The sequence below is a fragment of the Eucyclogobius newberryi genome, unplaced genomic scaffold (assembly GCF_026437365.1).
Source record: "Eucyclogobius newberryi isolate DKJ021-1_F unplaced genomic scaffold, fEucNew1.0.hap1 SCAF_2, whole genome shotgun sequence".
NCBI classification, from domain to species: domain Eukaryota; kingdom Metazoa; phylum Chordata; class Actinopteri; order Gobiiformes; family Gobiidae; genus Eucyclogobius; species Eucyclogobius newberryi.
Genome location: NW_027315834.1, coordinates 27,471,050 through 27,490,568, shown reverse-complemented (window position 1 = coordinate 27,490,568; position 19,519 = coordinate 27,471,050). Strand labels below are relative to the sequence as shown.

The window sequence follows — 19,519 nt, the reverse complement described above, 5'->3', positions numbered from 1 at the left end:
CTATACTCTTATCGTCCTTATGTAATTACGATGTCATATAAGAACAAATATTGTACGGATGTGTCGTTTTAGACTACTATTGGCCCTCGGGGGGTAAAAATTGGGTCTGCCAGAGTTTGCTGAGAAGCCTCTGATTTGATTCACATTTTCAATTAACATAGTCTATAGGTGAACGAAAGGCCAAAGCGATCTATTCCACCAAACAGCACAACAATAAAGGCCATTTAATTACAAATGTCTGTAAAAATAAGCTTGTTATCCCACTAAAACCCATTTATCATGACCAGGCAAGAAAAAAAAAAAGGTCAACCCTGGATTTTAGACCATGTTTGGAGGGATGAGCATGCATAATGTATTTTAAAGTACTAAATGTTTTATGCTTCTGTAAAATAATAGGCTTCACCTCCTCCAGATATTGTAGAGCAGGACTAGTGGAGACATCGGTGCAGGTCGGGGGCTGCTCCTCCTCCTCCTCCTCCTCCTGCTCCTCCTCTGCTGCTGGAGAGGCATCAGGTGTGATGGTCACTAGAGGCCTGTCCTCCATTCTCTGCTCTGTCTGTTCCTCTTCCTCCTCTTCTTCCTCCTCTTCCTCCACGCTGAGCGGCCGGCTGCCCTGCTCGTCCTCAAATAGATTCATCCTGCTGTAGGCACAGGTGCAGAATAACAGGGACAAGACAAAGAAGTGGACACATTCAACGCCATATAACAAGAGCCTGTCCTTTCTAACTGTAAAATAAAATACAATACTATTTTACCCATAACCCATCACTCACTAAAACATACTTCACTTTTTTTTATATTTTAGTAACAATAATGCCTTTTAGTTTTCTCAAGCTTTACCATTGTTGGTGTAGTTCAGTTTACACTTCCTGGTTGTTGTACACTGGCAGCAGATGAGACATAATAATATTATGTCTTATACTTCCAAAACAGTTAGTTACCTTGCAACCATATTGTAAAGGGCTAAAGGTCATTTAATTCAAACTAGTAACAAAATAGTTATTATACCAAATACACATTTATGGCATCGCCTTCATTTTCTTAAACACATTTTTAAATATTGTCAGAAATGTTTTCCTTGCATTTTGGAGTTTTTTGCTTCTTTAGGTTAAGATAAATAGTTTCTGTACCTTTTTTCAGTCGTTCTTCACAAATTGCCACTTTTCCAATGTAAAACAGTGATAAATGTTTACCACAGGCCCAAACAAAGTTATAATTAGAACAACACGCAAACCTGCCATAAGAACTTTAACTAATGGAACGTTAAGCCAAATAGCGTTAGCAAAAGTAAGCCTAGCTAGCGCTAACCCAGAAAGTTAACACCCTGACCAAAAAAAAAAGTTAGCATTGATTAATTTTGCACGAATTAACTCACTTTTTTACGGTAACTTGTTCAAACACTACTTATAACAGCACAACAAAACCTTATACTTACAAGGCTTAAACTGTTTTCGTCCCAATGATGGATTTTCAAGCATAAAGTTGTAGAAAAATCACGGTCTGTTCTTTCACTTCCAGAGTGTTGTCGTCACTATAGCAACGGTGCCACACGTTCAGGTGAAAGATCTAGCACTTTCCTTATAATTGTAAAAAAAAAAAAAATGACACTTGAAAAAAAAAAGTTGCTTGTTTTGCCAAACCTCGGCCCAATGCTTAATTCTATGTTATAACTTAATCTTTATACTTTTTACTGTCGTCGTTACACTGACACTTTGCAGTGACTGTCCAGCAGGTGGCAGTGTTTTGCCTGTGACATTTCGGTCCAGGTGGAAGAAACACGAAAGAAACAGAAAGAAACTGGATTCAATCACTGAATCCAAGGATAACTCTGTGCTAGTGATGCAACACGGCTCTTCCCTTTTTAAAACATCTCTTTCCCACAGTAACATCTACACTTGGAGCTGGCATGAGTCATTTTTATCTCCCACAACACAGGTATATTTTTATTATTTATATTAGCATGTTGTTGGTAAGTCCTTGAGCACAATATAATACAAATATCATGCTAATTTGGGCTTGTATGTTTGTGCAAAGTCCTTGTCGTAGCTCAGGATGATGGAACGTCACAAAAAAAAAAGCGTCCGTTACCATGGAAATCCGCCATGTTTGTTGCTTGTGTGCTAGGCTAAAGGTGTTTAGAGATACATTAGCCAAAACAATGTCAAAAAGTAAGCAAAAAAGCCATGAAACAACCTGATAAACCACAGAGCCACTACTGGTAAACACATGTATCAATCTACGGTGTTCTAATGCTTTTTAATGAACGCTAAGTTTAGTTATTAGCATCTTAAAGGTTTAACTTTAGGCTAACTGAACATTTTATGATGTTATTTGTTGTTGATTGCTGTCCAAATGCATTAATCTTCCCTTTTATTTTGTTTAAGCTCTATTCTCAAGGCATATAAAAATGATTTTTAATGCAATTTATCATTTTAAGATGAAGTTCCAGCAAATCACATCATGTTTTAGCTTTGAATGCAGTAAATGAGTAAATTTTTCTTTATTTTTTTATATTTCAGCTACACAATTCTTCCTAAACAATGAAGATGACCAGACTTTCTTTGGTATTTTTTTCTGAATCAGTCGATATGATCAAATTCTAAAATCTCTAATATTTTTGTGGAGGAATTTGCTGTTCAACTGTCAGATTTCATATTTTTTGATGGTTTATTATTCCTATCCACACGAAACAACATGTCTTCTGTCAGCACAAACAAACACAACAGAAATACGTTTCATTCACAATAAAAAAAATAAATACACAAGCTAATCTGTCGGCCTATCGAGTAAACAACACAATTAGGTTTAAACATCCTGACTCATTTTATGAACAGATGTTTTGAGCCTTTATGTGAAAAATCAAACTGAATCAGCAATGCCCTTGTTTTTATACAGCAAACGTGCATCCAAACAGAGCTCTTCGCTCTCAGAATGCCGGCCTTCTGGTGGTGCCAAGAGTCTCTAAAAGTACTGTAGGAGGTAGAGCGTTTAGCTACCAAGCTCCTGTGTTATGGAATCAGCTCCCGACCCATGTTAAATATGCTGACACAGTCTCTTCATTTAAGTCCAGGCTTAAAACGTTCCTCTTCGAAATCGCTTATGGTCAGAGTAGTTAGGAACAGAAACATAAACCCACAGCTTCAGCTACGCTGCCCTAGGAGTAACTATGCTGGGGGAAGTATGACAGCTTGAGCACTATCCTCTTCTTCTTCTGACTACTTATGCTATCAAACAATATTTATTTTTTGATTCCACTTGCAAACTGTTCACCGCCTTCTTTTCTTTCTCTCACTCCTGAGGACCTGTGGACCCAGATGCCCCTCCCCTGGTGAAGTGGTCCCTGCCCTGTGTGGACGGTCCCTCATCTGCCTGAAGAGTGGCTCCAGTTCGCCTCAGTCGGTCCCTCATCTGCCTGAAGAGTGGGTCCAGCTCGCCTCCGACGGTCCCTCATCTGCCTGAAGAGTGGGTCCAGCTCGCCTCCGACGGTCCCTCTTCTGCCTGAAGAGTGGGTCCAGCTCGACTCAGACGGTCCCTCTTCTGCCTGAAGAGTGGGTCCAGCTCGACTCAGACGGTCCCTCTTCTGCCTGAAGAGTGGGTCCAGCTCGACTCAGACGGTCCCTCTTCTGCCTGAAGAGTGGGTCCAGCTCGACTCAGACGGTCCCTCTTCTGCCTGAAGAGTGGGTCCAGCTCCAGTCTCCTTGTGTCCGTCTGTCCGTCTGTGAGAGTCGGATCTCTCCTTCACTGGAACTCCTCCAGGTTTCTACGCTTTTTTCCCAAAGAGGTTTTTTTGTAGTTTTTCCTGGCCGAGAAGGAGAGTCTAAGGACAGAGGACCCTGGGACATCGTCCCTCGCCACCACAGACATTGTCTGACTTCATCGCCACCACAGACATTGTCTGACTTCATCGCCACCACAGACATTGTTGATTCATTTCTCCCTGTGGCCCTCAGAGGCAACTGTTGTTGTGATTTTGGGCCTTACAAAAATAAATTGATTTGATTTGATTGATTTAAAAGACAAGAGCTTTCTACTCTTTTGCTTTACAGATATTAAACTGAAGTCTATAAAAGTCAGCGTCCAATCATCTCGCGTCCCGACTGGCGACACTCTTCACCAGTGGAAGTTGCTCCATAAACTTTTATTTTGTGAGATTGTAGGTCACAAATCGTTGCAGATCTGGTGACAGCGCGTGGATCCTGGGAGCCTGACGTCATTGTCTTGGAGCCGCGGGAGATTTTGGCGTAAATTTGTGACATATTTCCACACACATACGCACACACACACAGACACACACACACACACACAGACAGACAGACAGACAGATAAGATAAGATAAGATATTCCTTTATTGTCCCACATGGGGAAATTTCATTGGTGCAACGCAGGTAGATACAGAGGTAGATCCAGAAGAACAGATCACTTATAGGAAGTCTGAAAAACACTTTCAGTAGAAGATCTCCTATAAATAAATAAAAACTCCCATAGACAAATAAATACATAAATACATAAATACCATTGCATGTGATCTCGACAGTAATTGCACATGAATATGTGTCACGACAGCACATAGATTGCACATGAATTCCAACAGCAATTGCACACAGACAGACAGACACACACACACACACACACACACAGACAGACAGACACACAGACACACACACACAGACACACACACACACACACACAGACAGACAGACAGACAGACAGACACACAGACACACACACACACACAGACAGACAGACAGACAGACACACAGACACACACACACACACACACACACACACACAGACACACACACAGACACACACACACACACAGACACAGACACACACACAGACACACACACACACACACACACACAGACACACACACACACACACAGACACACACACAGACACACACACACACACAGTATCATTGGACAAACCGGAGCCATCCAGGGAATAAACTGCCATATGCGCAAAGGCTCCTCTGCAGCTTAAACCACTGAGTGTGCACGTGCCAGAGAAGAAGAGGAGGAGAAGGAGGAGGAGAAGAAGAAGAAGAAGAAGAAGAAGAAGAAGAAGAAGAAGAAGAAGAAGAAGAAGAAGAAGAAGAAGAAGAAGAAGAAGAAGAAGAAGAAGAAGAAGAAGAAGAAGAAGAAAAAGGGGAAGGAAGAGGAGAAGGAGGAGAACGAGAAGTAGAATGAGAAGGAGGAGAAGGAGGAGGAGGAGAGGGGGAAGAAGAACGCTTTTGATTAAAAGCAGATTGATTGATAACACGTGTGAGAGCTTTAGACTTATTTTGAAAAGTAGATGAACTATTCTGGTAGAAGATTAGCTCGATGAGGTGGACTTTTGTTTAGACTAAAGTTTAAAACCATGTAAAGAGTGAACGCAAATTAAAATATACAATGGATGGTTTGAACAGTTTATTACTCGTATTTACATTTGTTGGACCAGAATATTTAGCCTGGACCAAACTTTCATCACTTGACAGCTGCAGAGTAAGTTAGGCTAAAGTTAGCTTCAGTCTTTCGTCATATAATCAATTGTGACACGCTCGATAAGCCAAGACTTTGCAGCGATGTAATGTTGGCGTAGTTTTCTAACGAGTCGAATGCTTTTAAGTTCTTTGTGTCGTTGAGTTATCATGAAAGACCTCTGTTGTTTGAAGTCGATCTAATGCCCGTTTAAAAAGCAAAACAGATGCCACAATTTCTCAAGGATTCACACGTTTTGGGGAACATTATTCTTGGCATTTCTTTTGTAGCAGGTACCGTATTTTCTGGACTTTAAGTTGCACCTTTTTTTCATAGTTTTGGCCGGGGTGCGACTTACACTTATATTTATACTTATATACTTATACTTATACTCTGGAGAGACTTATATGTGATATTATTTGTTTTTTTTTCACACTTTCAGCCACATTTCACACTCCAGTGCGACTTATTTATGTTTTTTTTCTTCTCTATTATGCATTTTTTGGCTGGTGCAACTTATACTCCGGTGCGACTCCGGAAAATACGGTAACTAAGCGCCATACAGCAAAGCATGGACAAAGTTGAGATGTAAAAAAAATACAAAAACTCTCATTTTTATAGAAAAAAATAACTTTATTTAACGTGATAATGTAAGGCCATGTATCATTTAATTTTACATATTACTTAAAAAAATTCCTTTTTACTCAATTTCTTTTCTCAGTCATTTTCTTGTTTTTACATAACATTTTCTATCATATGAATTTCAAAAGTTATCAATAATTTGCATACCCAGCCAAGGTGAAAGTTTAGTGAACCTTCCAGACCTTTTTATAGATCAATGGGAAAAAGCTTGTTGGTGCAGATGTGTTTGTGATGTAACGACACTGGGAAACACTTCCAGCTGTGTGACTGTGTTTGACCTTAATTTATCCAAGGACAAACCTACAAAAGACCTACGGGTTTAACTAAAATAACAAACACTACTCCAGTAATATGGTAAAAGCAACTCGGAGCCCTTATGTGGATTTCACGGTCAAAGATTTTGGGGCTCGACGTTAAATCCAAGGGTCACAAGGTCAGTCCATGCTAACGATCGGATGCAAATCCAAACTGACACGGTGTGCTTTTCCTGATCCTTTTCCTCAGCCAAAACCAGTCAGAGCAGACACAGTGCTCACAGATCCGAGTTGCAGACCGGCTTGTGCCACGTAAACATCTCTAACTTTGATTTTATTTACTAAAGTCGGGTCCAGGTGCGTCTGAGCGCATTGTTGTGTCGAGGCCAAGTCTGTGTTTTGTTCAGACAAAATCAAAGCTTGATCCCCTCCGCTCTCTTCTTCTTCTTCTTATCTTTTTTTACTACAAAGTGGGCATCAAACATCAAAGCTCGTCATTGCGAGCGATTAATTATGCCATGCTTTTGAGGTTTTGTTTTGTGTGGAAGGTAAAAAAAACCTTTACGGGGGGAAAAGTAGCACGTGTCATCTCACAAGAGCGTTAATCACCGACTCAGATGTTGATGACTCGTCCTTTTGAAGGTATTAGCCACTTCTTTTATGGGAATTCTGAATGGAGAATAAAAAAAAAACAAGATGGGTGACATGTGGCAGCATATTGACTTAAGTTAAGGGCTGACAGAGAAATGTGGAAGCAATTTTGTTCATCTGCGCGCCAGACACTCGTACATACGCGAGGCTAGTTTGTACGTGTGTTATTCATGCCCATTCCAACCAAACGTTTCCCTTTCTTTCTAAAACAGCCACCACGAGGCCTTTTTTCCTGGACTATAAGACCTTTTTTCATAGTTTTGGCCGGGGTACAACTTATACTCCAGAGTGACTTGTATGTGATATCATTGGTTATTTCCACACTGACAACCGCATTCACATGCTGATTATTTTCACCCTGACAACCACAAGAGGGCGATCTAGGCTCTAAGTGAATCTGCACTTCCTCTACCTCTGGAGTTTGTGGAGTTGTTTAGAAGTGACACAGAGGAAGAAGAATTGAATGGATTTAGTGATTTGGGGTAAAACTGACTCCTGACTCCTCCTTGAGCCGACACCTTAACGTGGTGGAGGGGTTTGAGTGCCCGAATGATCCCGGGAGCTATGTTGTCGGGGGCTTCATGCCCCTGGTAGGGTCTCCCAAGGCAAACAGGTCCTAGGTGACGGGTCAGACAAAGATCGGTTCAGAAGCCTCTTATGACGACGACACAATCAAGGCAGTTCACGTCGCCCGGATCGGCGTCACCGGGGCCCCATCCTGGAGCCAGGCCTGGGATGGGTGCTCCATGGCGAGCGCCTGGTGGCCGGGTCTTACCCCACGGGGCCCGGCCGGGCACAGCCCGAAAGAGCGACGTGGGGCCGCCCTCCCGTGGGCCCACCACCCGCAGGAGGATCCATAGGGGGCCGGTGCAGAGAGATCTGGGCGGCAGTCGACGGCAGAGGCCTCGGCGACCAGATCTCCGGACACAGAGACTAACTCTGGGGACATGGAATGTCACCTCGCTGGGGGCGAAAGAGCCTGAGCTTGTGCGGGAGGTTGAGCGATACCGACTAGATATAGTCGGCCTCACCTCCACGCACAGTTTGGGCTCTGGAACCCATCTCCTCGAGAGGGGCTGGACGCTCCACTTCTCTGGTGTTGCCCGCGGGGAGAGGCGGCGGGCTGGTGTGGGCTTGCTGATAGCCCCTCAGCTCAGCCGCCACGTGTTGGAGTTTACCCCGGTGAACGAGAGGGTCGCGTCCCTCCGCCTTCGGGTGGGGGACAGGTCTCTCACTGTTGTGGCGGCCTACGGGCCGAACAGCAGTGCAGAGTACCCGGCCTTCTTGGAGTCCTTGGGAGGGGTACTGGACAGTGCACCGACCGGGGACTCCGTTGTTCTACTGGGGGACTTCAACGCCCACGTGGGCAATGACAGTGACACCTGGAGAGGGGTGATCGGGAAGAACGGCTTCCCCGATCTGAACCCGAGCGGTGTTCAGTTATTGGACTTCTGTGCTAGCCACGGATTGTCCATAACGAACACCATGTTCAAGCACAAGGGTGTCCATCAGTGCACGTGGCACCAGGACACCCTAGGCCGGAGGTCAATGATCGACTTAGTTGTCGTGTCATCAGACCTCCGGCCGCGTGTCTTGGACACTCGGGTGAAGAGAGGGGCAGAGTTGTCAACCGATCACCACCTGGTGGTGAGTTGGATCCGCTGGCGGAGGAGGAAGCCGGACAGACTTGGCAGACCCAAGCGCATTGTGAGGGTCTGTTGGGAACGTCTAGTGGAGCCCTCTGTCAGTAGGGTATTCAACTCGCACCTCCGGGAGAGCTTCTCCCATGTCCCGGGGGAGGCTGGGGACATTGAGTCCGAGTGGACCATGTTCTCCGCCTCCATTGTTGATGCGGCTGCTCGGAGCTGTGGTCGCAAGGTCTCCGGTGCCTGTCGTGGCGGCAACCCCCGAACCCGGTGGTGGACACCGGAAGTAAGGGATGCCGTCAGACTAAAGAAGGAGGCCTATCAGGCCACTCTGGCTTGTAGGTCTCCGGAGGTCATCGACGGGTATCGGCAGGCCAAGCGAGCCGCGGCTCGTGCTGTCGCAGAGGCAAAAACCCGGGCCTGGGAGGAGTTCGGGGAGGCCATGGAGGAGGACTATCGGTCGGCACCAAAGAAATTCTGGCAAACCGTCCGGCGCCTCAGGAAGGGGAAGCAGTGTCTCACAAACACCGTTTACGGTGCGGGTGGAGGCCTGCTGACCTCGACTGGGGATGTCGTCGGACGGTGGAAGGAATACTTTGAGGATCTCCTTAATCCCTCAGTCACGTCTTCTGAAGAGGAAGTAGAGACCGGGGACTCGGAGGCTGGCTCATCCATCACCCAAGCTGAAGTCACTGAGGTTGTCCGCAAACTCCTCGGTGGCAGGGCTCCGGGGGTGGATGAGATCCGCCCTGAGTACCTAAAGTATCTGGATGTTGTAGGACTGTCTTGGTTGACACGTCTCTGCAACATCGCGTGGCGTTCGGGGACCGTGCCTCTGGACTGGCAGACCGGGGTGGTGGTCCCTCTGTTCAAGAAGGGGGACCGGAGGGTGTGTTCCAACTACAGAGGGATCACACTCCTCAGCCTCCCGGGTAAGGTCTATTCCAAGGTACTGGAGAGGAGAATCCGACCGATAGTCGAACCTCGGATTCAGGAGGAGCAGAGTGGTTTTCGTCCCGGTCGTGGAACACTGGACCAGCTCTATACCCTCCATCGGGTGCTCGAGGGTTCATGGGAGTTTGCCCAACCAGTCCACATGTGCTTTGTGGATCTGGAGAAGGCTTTTGACCGTGTCCCTCGGGGTGTCCTTTGGGGGGTGCTCCGGGAGTACGGGGTCCGGGGCCCTTTGCTCAGGGCTGTCCGGTCCCTGTATGACCGGAGCAGGAGCTGTGTTCGCATTGCCGGCAGTAAGTCAGACCTGTTCCCAGTGCATGTTGGACTCCGCCAGGGCTGCCCTGTGTCACCGGTTCTGTTCATAATTTTTATGGACAGAATTTCTAGGCGCAGTCAGGGGTCGGAGGGGGTCCGGTTTGGGGACCACAGGATCTCATCTCTGCTGTTTGCAGACGATGTTGTCCTGATGGCTCCATCAAACCCGGACCTGCAACATGCACTGGGACGGTTTGCAGCCGAGTGTGAAGCGGCTGGGATGAGAATCAGCACCTCCAAATCCGAGGCCATGGTTCTCGACCGGAAAAAGGTGGCTTGCCCTCTCCAGGTGGGTGGGGTGTCCTTGCCCCAAGTGGAGGAGTTCAAGTATCTCGGGGTCTTGTTCACGAGTGAGGGAAGGATGGAGCGTGAGATCGACAGGCGGATCGGTTCAGCGGCTGCAGTGATGCAGTCGCTGCATCGGACTGTTGTGGTAAAGGGGGAGCTGAGCCGAAAGGCAAAGCTCTCTATTTACCGGTCGGTCTACGTTCCTACCCTCACCTATGGTCATGAGCTTTGGGTAGTGACCGAAAGAACAAGATCGCGGATACAAGCGGTCGAAATGAGTTTCCTCCGCCGGGTGGCTGGGCGCTCCCTTAGAGATAAGGTGAGGAGCTCGGCCACACGGGGGGAGCTCGGAGTAGAGCCGCTGCTCCTCCACGTCGAGAGGAGCCAGCTGAGGTGGCTCGGGCATCTGTTCCGGATGCCTCCTGGGCGCCTCCCTCGGGAGGTGTTTCAGGCATGTCCCACCGGGAAGAGGCCCCGGGGAAGACCCAGGACACGCTGGAGAGACTATGTCTCTCGGCTGGCCTGGGAACGCCTCGGGATCCCCCCGGAGGAGTTAGAGGAAGTGTCTGGGGAGAAGGAAGTCTGGGAGTCCCTGCTCAGACTGCTGCCCCCGCGACCCGGCCCCGGATAAAGCGGCAGAAGATGGATGGATGGATGGATGGGTAAAACTGATGCTTTGGTAAACGTGTTAACATGTTCTTTATGCTATAGTTGTCTGAATAACTGTTAATATGTTACGTTAACATACCAGACACTTACCACAGTTCTGTCTGTGCCTCATGTAGCTGAAGGTGTTAGCGTTAGCATACGTACACCTATTCACCATGTTCTCTAATCTATTATTATTTTAAAATGCATTTCAAGATGAAATGTCTGTTCTTGGTCTTGGATTTCATCAAATAAATTTCCCCAAAAACTTATTCTCCAGTGCGACTTATATATGTTTTTTCTTCTCTATAATGCATTTTTTGGCTGGTGCAACTTATAGTCCTGAAAATACTGTATCTTAAAAATCTATTGCTATGGTGATAATTGTTTATTTTTGACAAGCTCTTTTTGCCACAAATGTGTTTTCAGCCAATGATGATCTTGATAGTAACATTTTCCATAACAACAATTGCAATATTATAATGTATCTCCCACTTTTTATATTTTCATTTATTTTCTGCGTAGATATGTAACGGATGAATGGATATTCCCTTTCAAAAGTGTTGGTCTTTTCTGTCAGTCAAGTTGTTTTTCTGTGTGTGAACAGACTGCTATAGTATTTATCAAGCGCTGACTTATCCGTACAGTTTCTCTCTGCACTCTGTTTAGTCCAAACGCAGAAAGACATCTGTGAAACACACTCACCCTTCACCACTAATGACCAATAATTGCATCGATTATACGAGAAAAACAGACTTTTCATATTTTTGGCCTTGGGTTTACTTTAGTTGAGTTAAATCTGATGTTGTATCTTTTCCAGTTTAGAATTTAATGATCAGAGAGTGGATTTGTGTACTTGCATTCCACTGACCAGAGTCCACTCGCAATAAAGTGAAACATGTGTCCAGAATAATCCCGGCCTTGGAAACGCGGTCGAATGCATAATATACGAGATCACACGTTCAAGGCAAGGCAAGGCAAGTTTATTTGTAGAGCACATTTCATACACAAGGCAATTCAAAGTGCTTCACAGCAGGAAAAATGCATTCAAATCACAAAGAAATTACAGAAACAGAAATACAATAAAATTAACTAAATTAAAAATTATCAATCCAACTGATTTTCTAAACTAATAAAATCACAAACAAAAGAGAAGAGTGCAAAGAAAAAATCCTTTCAGTCATATGCGCAGCTAAACAAAACTGTTTTTAGCTTAGATTTGAACATTGTCAGAGTAGAAGCCTGTCTCACATCTTCAGGAAGACTGTTCCAGATTTTAGCTGCATAAAACTGAAACGCAGATTCCCCATGTTTAGTCCTGACTCTGGCACCAGCAGGAGGCCGGTCCCTGAGGTCCTCAGAGTCCGAGATGGTTCATATGGCACTAACATATCCAAGATGTACTTTGGTGCTAGGCCATGGAGAGACTTGTACACAAGCAGAGCTGCTTTAAAGTCTATTCTCTGAGCCACAGGGAGCCAGTGCAGAGACCTAAGAACAGGACTAATGTGATCATACTTCCTGGTTCTAGTCAGGACCCGAGCAGCAGCGTTCTGGATGTACTGCAGCTGTTTTACAGCTCGTTTGGAGAGGCCAATGAGCTGGCCGTTACAGTAGTCTAATCTACTGGAGACAAACGCATGGATAAGTCTCTCTAAATCTGGTTTTGACACTATATTTTTGATTTTGGCAATGTTTTTTAGATGGTAAAAAGCTGCTGATGTTATTGATTTGACGTGGCTATTAAAGTTCAAGTCTGAGTCCATTATTACCCCCAGATTTCTAATTTGGTTTGTAGGTTTTAGAGCGAGACTCTGGAGGTGACCGCTAACACTTTCTCTTTGTTTCTGTGGGCCAAAAACGATTATTTCAGTCTTGTCTTGAGTTCAGCTGGAGAAAGTTGTTTTGCATCCACAAACTGATCTGTTGGATGCAGTGACAGAGTGAATCTACTGGTCCATAGTCACCTGCCGATAGTGAAACATGGATCTGAGTGTCGTCTGCATAATTGTGATAGGACACATTTTCACTGCGTATCAACTGACCTAACGGCAGCATGTAGAGGTTGAACAGAAGGGGACCCAGGACTGACCCTTGGGGCACTCCACAGGTCAGGGTCATGTGGTCTGAGACACAGCTACCAATTTCAACAAAGTACTTCCTGTCTTCCAGATAGGACCTTAACCAGTTTAGGGCAGTGCCAGTGATGCCCACCCAGTCCTCTAGTCTCTGTAAGAGGATCCCATGATCGACAGTGTCAAAAGCAGCACTCAGATCTAACAGAATTAAGACTGAGGCTTTGTGCCTGTGTCAGTGTTCAGGCGGATGTCATTTGTCACCTTGACAAGAGCAGTCTCAGTGCTGTGATGAGGTCTAAAACCTGACTGAAAAACATCAAATGAGTTGTTTATTAAGAGGAAATCTGTGAGCTGTTGGTAAACAACCTTTTCAAGGACTTTGCCCCAAAATGGCATATTAGAGATGGGCCGGTAATGACTCAGTACTGCGGCATCAAGACTGCTCTTCTTTAGGAGAGGCTTTATGACCGCAGTTTTCAAAGACATTGGGAATGTTCCAGATTGAAGCGACATGTTAACTATGTGAGTGAATGGTGCTAACAAACTGTTCAGCACAGACTTTAGAAATCTGGTGGGTAACACATCAAGGCAGCATGTAGATGAACAGCGTATTGAGTTTGAGCAAAGTTCAGCCACAGTGTTGACATCTTACTCTGAAGCCTGTCCAAATAAACTGCACCAGCAAAATCCACCGAGATGGATAAAAACGGAAATAAGTTAATTGATACTTGATCTCAAACGTACAATTTATTTCCAGTCCTAATTTAAGCCTACCGTATTTTCTGGAGTATAAGTCGCACTGGAGTATAAGTCGCACGAACCAAAAAATGCATAATAGAGAAGAGAAAAGTTGCACTGGAGTATGAAATGCGGTTGCAAGTGTGAAAATAACCAATGATATCACATATAAGTATAAATATAAGTATAAGTCGCACCCCGGCCAAAACTATGAAAAAAGGTGACTTTTAGTCCGGAAAATACGGTATTTTATGTGTTACGTTTTTCTAAGCTGTGGAATTTTTTGTCTTGCATCTAAGTTGGGCTAAGAATAACTAATTATTAACCATAGCTAAATACCTACTTTTCTTTCCTTCTTTCTTTCTTTCTTTCTGTTTTGCATGTACACAGTATAAAACTCCACGGAGACGAGCAGGCGACACCACACTGCAAAGTTACAGGTCCAATCCGTGGAGAGGCGATGCAGCTCACAGTAAGAATGCAACAAGTGTCCAAGAGGATTCTGATATTGTCCTGTCCATGGGTTTCAGGATGATGGGAAATTATGACTGTTGCTTTAGATATTAGCAACTTAAAAGAAAATATGATCTTCTGAATGTGAAAATAGTCCACAAAATGTTGCTTTTTTTACAGGAAGTTGAAAACCATAGGATAGGATTCTGAAAGGAATACTGTAGTTTTTTTCCCTCTTCATTTTATTGGATTTTAATAGGATTCTGATGGGACAGGGGTAAAAACACGGGTAATTCAATAAATTCAATATATATATAAGTTAAATGTCATATCTGTGGAACATTCCAGGTAAAGCAATAACATGCAGTCCAGAAAAGTTACATCGTGCACCTTAAAACGTCTTGAAATAATTTAATCATCATCATTCATAATTCATAGTTCATAAATCAGTTTGTCACTTCAGGATATGTCAGTGAGAATAGCGAATGAAATAGACGTATTCTAAATTGCATTGCTCTATATCTGTCCCAAATACTTTGTCAATAAAGAATATTCCAGCTCTCAATAATGCAACAAATTCTCCGGAAACATTTCTTTTACAAAGTCAATTCTAAAAAAAAATGACAAACTGCGTCTTTTCTTTTGTTACGTTTTGTTTTTCAGTGTTAAAAAACACAAGTTTAAACTGTAATATTCCACTGGTACATCAACCGTCCTAAAAATGCAGTTCATTTTCAAAGCACATTCTCTCCCCAGACTTATTCGATCTTTTTTTCCCCATCTGTGGCCAGGGCTGAGTTTCCTGAGAACGCCGCACAACCCCAAACCAAAATTATAGACTTCTGAGCCGGGAATTAAGTCATGGATGGGAACAAAATATAGTACAATACAAAAATGTGGACCGGATTAATTTCAAAGAAGGAAAAGAAATTCAAACATGAATTAAAGTGATGAAGAAAATAAAGCTAAATGGTGTATAAAAATGCAAAATTCGACTATTGGCCCTCCAAAAAAACCACACAAAAAAACGTCTGTAATTTGCTGCATTCCCAAACCCTGCACAACTTTGTGACATTCTAGTGAAGTCTTAAACAGCTGCACGTTTTTAATAACATCCTACAGCTTCAAGAATGCGTAACACAAGTAAAAAGTCAAGCGTAAAAAGTATGTTATTTCAAAACACTGGACATGTGACATGTTTCATTTTAACCAGCAAGTTAACACAAGGCCGAGACGACAAGCCGGCATTATTACGAGATGAGATCATAGTGAGATTTGTGACCTTTCTGTGTGACCTCTGACCCCTGTAAGTGAGATGGCAGGCCATTGTCTGAGCACGTCGGGAAGCGAAATGAACCCTCTAGTTTAAAGACTGTTCAGTATCAAGGCAATAGAGCTGAACGAGTTGGGAAAAATTTAAATTTGCGAATTTTCTGATAGAATTCTGATGAAATTTAGGCCCAAAAGTGTTTTGTTGGGATAAAAAATATAAGAAAACCTTTATTTGTCCCACAATGGGGAAATTTCAGGGTTGCAACACAGATTAGACAGATTCAGAACAAAAGTATAATAATAAAAACAGATCACCTAGAAAAAAATATGACAGAATAGATTTTACCTGCATTCTTCTCTATAAAAGTAAATGTTGTAATGATTATTTATGTTTCCATCTGTTTTGTATTATGACTTTATTACATATTTCCCTGTCATGTAAAGCACTTTGAATTACTTTGTGTATGAATTGTGCTCTACATATAAGATAAAATTGATAAAAAGACAGAAATATGAACTGACAAACTATATATTTCAGAACACGTTTGTACAGCTCTGAACTACAGGGTTAGTAGTTTCTAAGCAGAGTAAGAGATGATTTTTTGTTGTTTGCGGAGGAAATTATGGTGCTTCAGAAAATGCAGCTTTTGCGATTTTCCGATTGCGTCTGTGCAAGTTTATTTGTCGAGCTCAAGTCGTACACAAGGCAACTCAAAGTGCTTCACACAACAGGAAAAAGATGCATTAAAATCACACAGACATGACAGAAATCACAAAAACCTTCATTTCCATTCATTCTTTTAAAAAATGTTACTGACATGAATCATACATTTTGTCCATATTTAGTGATCCGCCAGATGGAAAAGCAAATCTATTTGGACTGGCAGACACTCCAGACACTCTTTTCCATATTTATTTGACATTGCCAGCGTGACAGGCGTCTCCGAGACGGACACATCGCTTTTAGATTGAGATTTTAATCGTAAAACAGTTAGATTCCTTTATCATTACATGCTGAGATACACGCTGTAAACACGCTGGAGTGTTGCCATGGGCTGATCTCCATCCATTGTTCTGCATTCACTCTCACAAACACGCTCTCTCTCATACACCAGCATACAGCACATGGACACTGGAGGAAAGGTGGGTGATGAGTCTTGCTCAAGGACACAACAGTGTCCCTCTGTGTCCCATGCAAGTACTAACCAGGCCTGTTCCTGCTTAGCTGCCAAGATCTGACGAGATGAGGCATTGGCGTTGGTCTGGCTTTGAATCATCAGGCAATGTTTCTTTCAGTTTTAATATTCAGGATGTATTTTCAACATATCATACCAACATCACCACACAGTGACAGGTTAAAGACAGGGCTATTCAATTATACTTTCCATGCAGATAGATTTTTCAGAGGGCTATTGACAGCGGGCTGGACAACAAAACTGCACCACAAATGTATTATTTATACCTAATATCCACAAACAACTCGCAATGGTACTATTCCACAGAAATCTATTGTTTCACTGAATGCAATTAAACAATGTTGCTCTGTCACATAAAAACAGGACAAAAACAGAACAAAGCAAAGACCAACCCAGTGATAATTCATAACCAAGCTTAACATAGCAGTAGATATAGAACGAGACCTAGTCCTGAACCAAGACTAAACATATTGAAAGTCACATCAGGCTTGAACAACATCTTGAACAGGACTAGACCACAGAATCTGAACCGGGACTAGAAGTTCTTCAATATAATGTCATTACAACATATGAGTCAATTAATGTTAAAGGCCCAATGGACGATTTTTCGGCGATTTGAGAACTCCCCCGTGCGGACTGATACAACACACACGTGCGTTTGTTTATTAGCACAACGGAGCGCATCGCATCTCTCGTCTCCCGTAGATTTCTGTCCACTTCTGCGTCAGCTCGAACTGTCTTTCTCCGTCTTCATTTTGCCCCGTACACTGAGGGAACTATATTATGATAGATCCATGCGCTTAGGCACGCGGAAACATGGAGACGAACCGTTCGCGGCTGCAGGTGAGCGGTAGGTGCGTTTTATAATTATAGTGGCAGGACAAATGATTTATCCACGCCACGAGGAAATATGATAAAAAAATTGCTAAAAAAAATCGTCCATTCCACCTTTAAGTGCATAGTACAATAGGGTACAGAATAAGAGCAGTGAGGACAAACTCCGATTACCAAGCAACATGGTACAACCCGTGGCTCTTTTCACCATGATGGGATGGCCCATTTAGCTTGGCGCCAATTGTGGCTTCTCTGCTGTTCACGGTGGGCCAGAGACGATACGTTTGCACGGCTTCGTTGCAATATGGTCCGGCCAATGACCCATTTTACCGTGATGGACCGGACCATATTGCTTAGTGGACTGGAATTTGCCCGCGGGCCACCTATTGAATACCCGTGTTTTAAGTGTTTCTCACCACAAGCTCTTGGGTGCGATTACCGAAATGGGCTCTACCTTTCTGTGTAGAGTTGCACTAAGTGGACATGCAACATCATCATTAATATCTGTATGCAGGAATTTTCCGATGTGTGCATGGCTTTTGAACAACTTTTTTTCATATAGAAGAGTGAAACGGATGGGCCGCCAAAGCACAGTCAAATCTGGCACTGCTTGTGGCTCTTATTTCCGGGTTTGTGAAAGATTAAATGTTTTATTACTAGATGTAGACTAATTGTTTCACAAAATGCTTTTACAATATACTCCACGGAGGAAAAGAAAAGACTCCACGTTACAATATTAATGTGGATTTCCCCATTGAGAATATCGTTGCCACAGAATGTGGACGTCTGCCATAAATCTGACATATTGTTGAAAACCTGCCAGTATCCCATGTCCTTATGCTCGCTTCACTGCAGTGCTGTTGGCGTGTGTATTTTCACATATGTTACACGGGTTACATGTGGAAACCTGTTAACATTAACGGGACTTCTTTCGTCTGGAATCTTTGATGAACCGTAGTGAGGACTGAACTGTGAGGGATTGTATTTTCCCTCTGACCCCAGACGCTCTTCCCGGTCCTGAGCAGTGAGACCCCGAGGAATCAGTATAGATTTAACACACTATAAACCCAGTGTAAAAGAAGAGACCAGATCATACGAGTTCAACGCTAAATGCCCCCTTTTGAACCATGAGATTTATGTATTGCCCGAGTGTGCCATAGTGTGGAGGGTGGTATCTATGGTGGGAGCTAACGTTATTCATATTAATGGGGATGAAAACAAACAACGCCAGCTCAAATAGCCCCTGGTAATGACCCGCATCAGAAATAACATCTCCACGGAGACCAGCAGTTGACATCACCAGGTCAGGGTTACAAGTCAGATCTGAAGAGGCGACGCCCCTGAAGGAATTGGCAATAAAAACATCTGTAATTGAATGAAGGCGAGACGGATTCGACACTGCGGAACATTTCGGTCAAATCAAGAGTTAGACAGTGCACCTTTAAACCCTGTTCTTTACCATCTACAGTCTGTTTGATTTGGCTGTGATCTGCAGTAAATTGTCTAAATTCAAGCACAACGTCGTGTCTCTTCAGAGCGACATCAATCATAATGTTCTGGCTCCAAAATGAAATAAGATCATTTGTTTTGTTTAGTGCACAACTCGGTTAGTATTGGCAGTATAGGCTGGATTTTGTGTTGAATAGGTCTATTAATATTTTTTTTTTGACAAAACCAGTTACTGAATCCAACTGAAAGGTAGATTTTTCCATGATACTTAAGAGAGACAAAACCAAGCAGACGTCATAACCATTTTATTCTAAGGTGAGACAATACAAGAAAAGCTAAATTTTTTTCAGTTTGTTTGCTCTCTCAAGATACAGTACCCGTATTTTCCAGAATATAAGTCGCACCGTTTTTCATTGTTTTGGCCGGAGTACGACTTATACTTATATTTATACTTTTATACTTATACTCCGGAGCAACTTATATGTGATATTATTTGTTATTTTCACACTTGCAACCGCATTTCATACTCCAGTGCAACTTATATATGTGACTGAACATGGCCAATCCAGTTACATGTCTACCCGGAGACATTTTGAGTTATTCACAGATTCTGAAAGTGTGAATTCAAAGCTTTCC

General features: G+C 43.5%; 2 protein-coding genes across 2 annotated transcripts in view; both read right to left on the bottom strand.

The window, feature by feature from the left end:
* Positions 1 to 637, bottom strand: part of ccdc146 (coiled-coil domain containing 146) — a 93,795-nt gene extending 93,158 nt beyond the window's left edge. The window contains exon 1 of the mRNA XM_072454909.1: positions 404 to 637. Coding sequence (XP_072311010.1) covers positions 404 to 637 — 234 coding nt within the window. The remainder of the gene's footprint in view (positions 1 to 403) is intronic.
* LOC140368045 (tetraspanin-8-like) overlaps positions 1 to 19,519 on the bottom strand; it is a 276,094-nt gene that overhangs the window by 161,013 nt on the left and 95,562 nt on the right. The window lies entirely within an intron of this gene.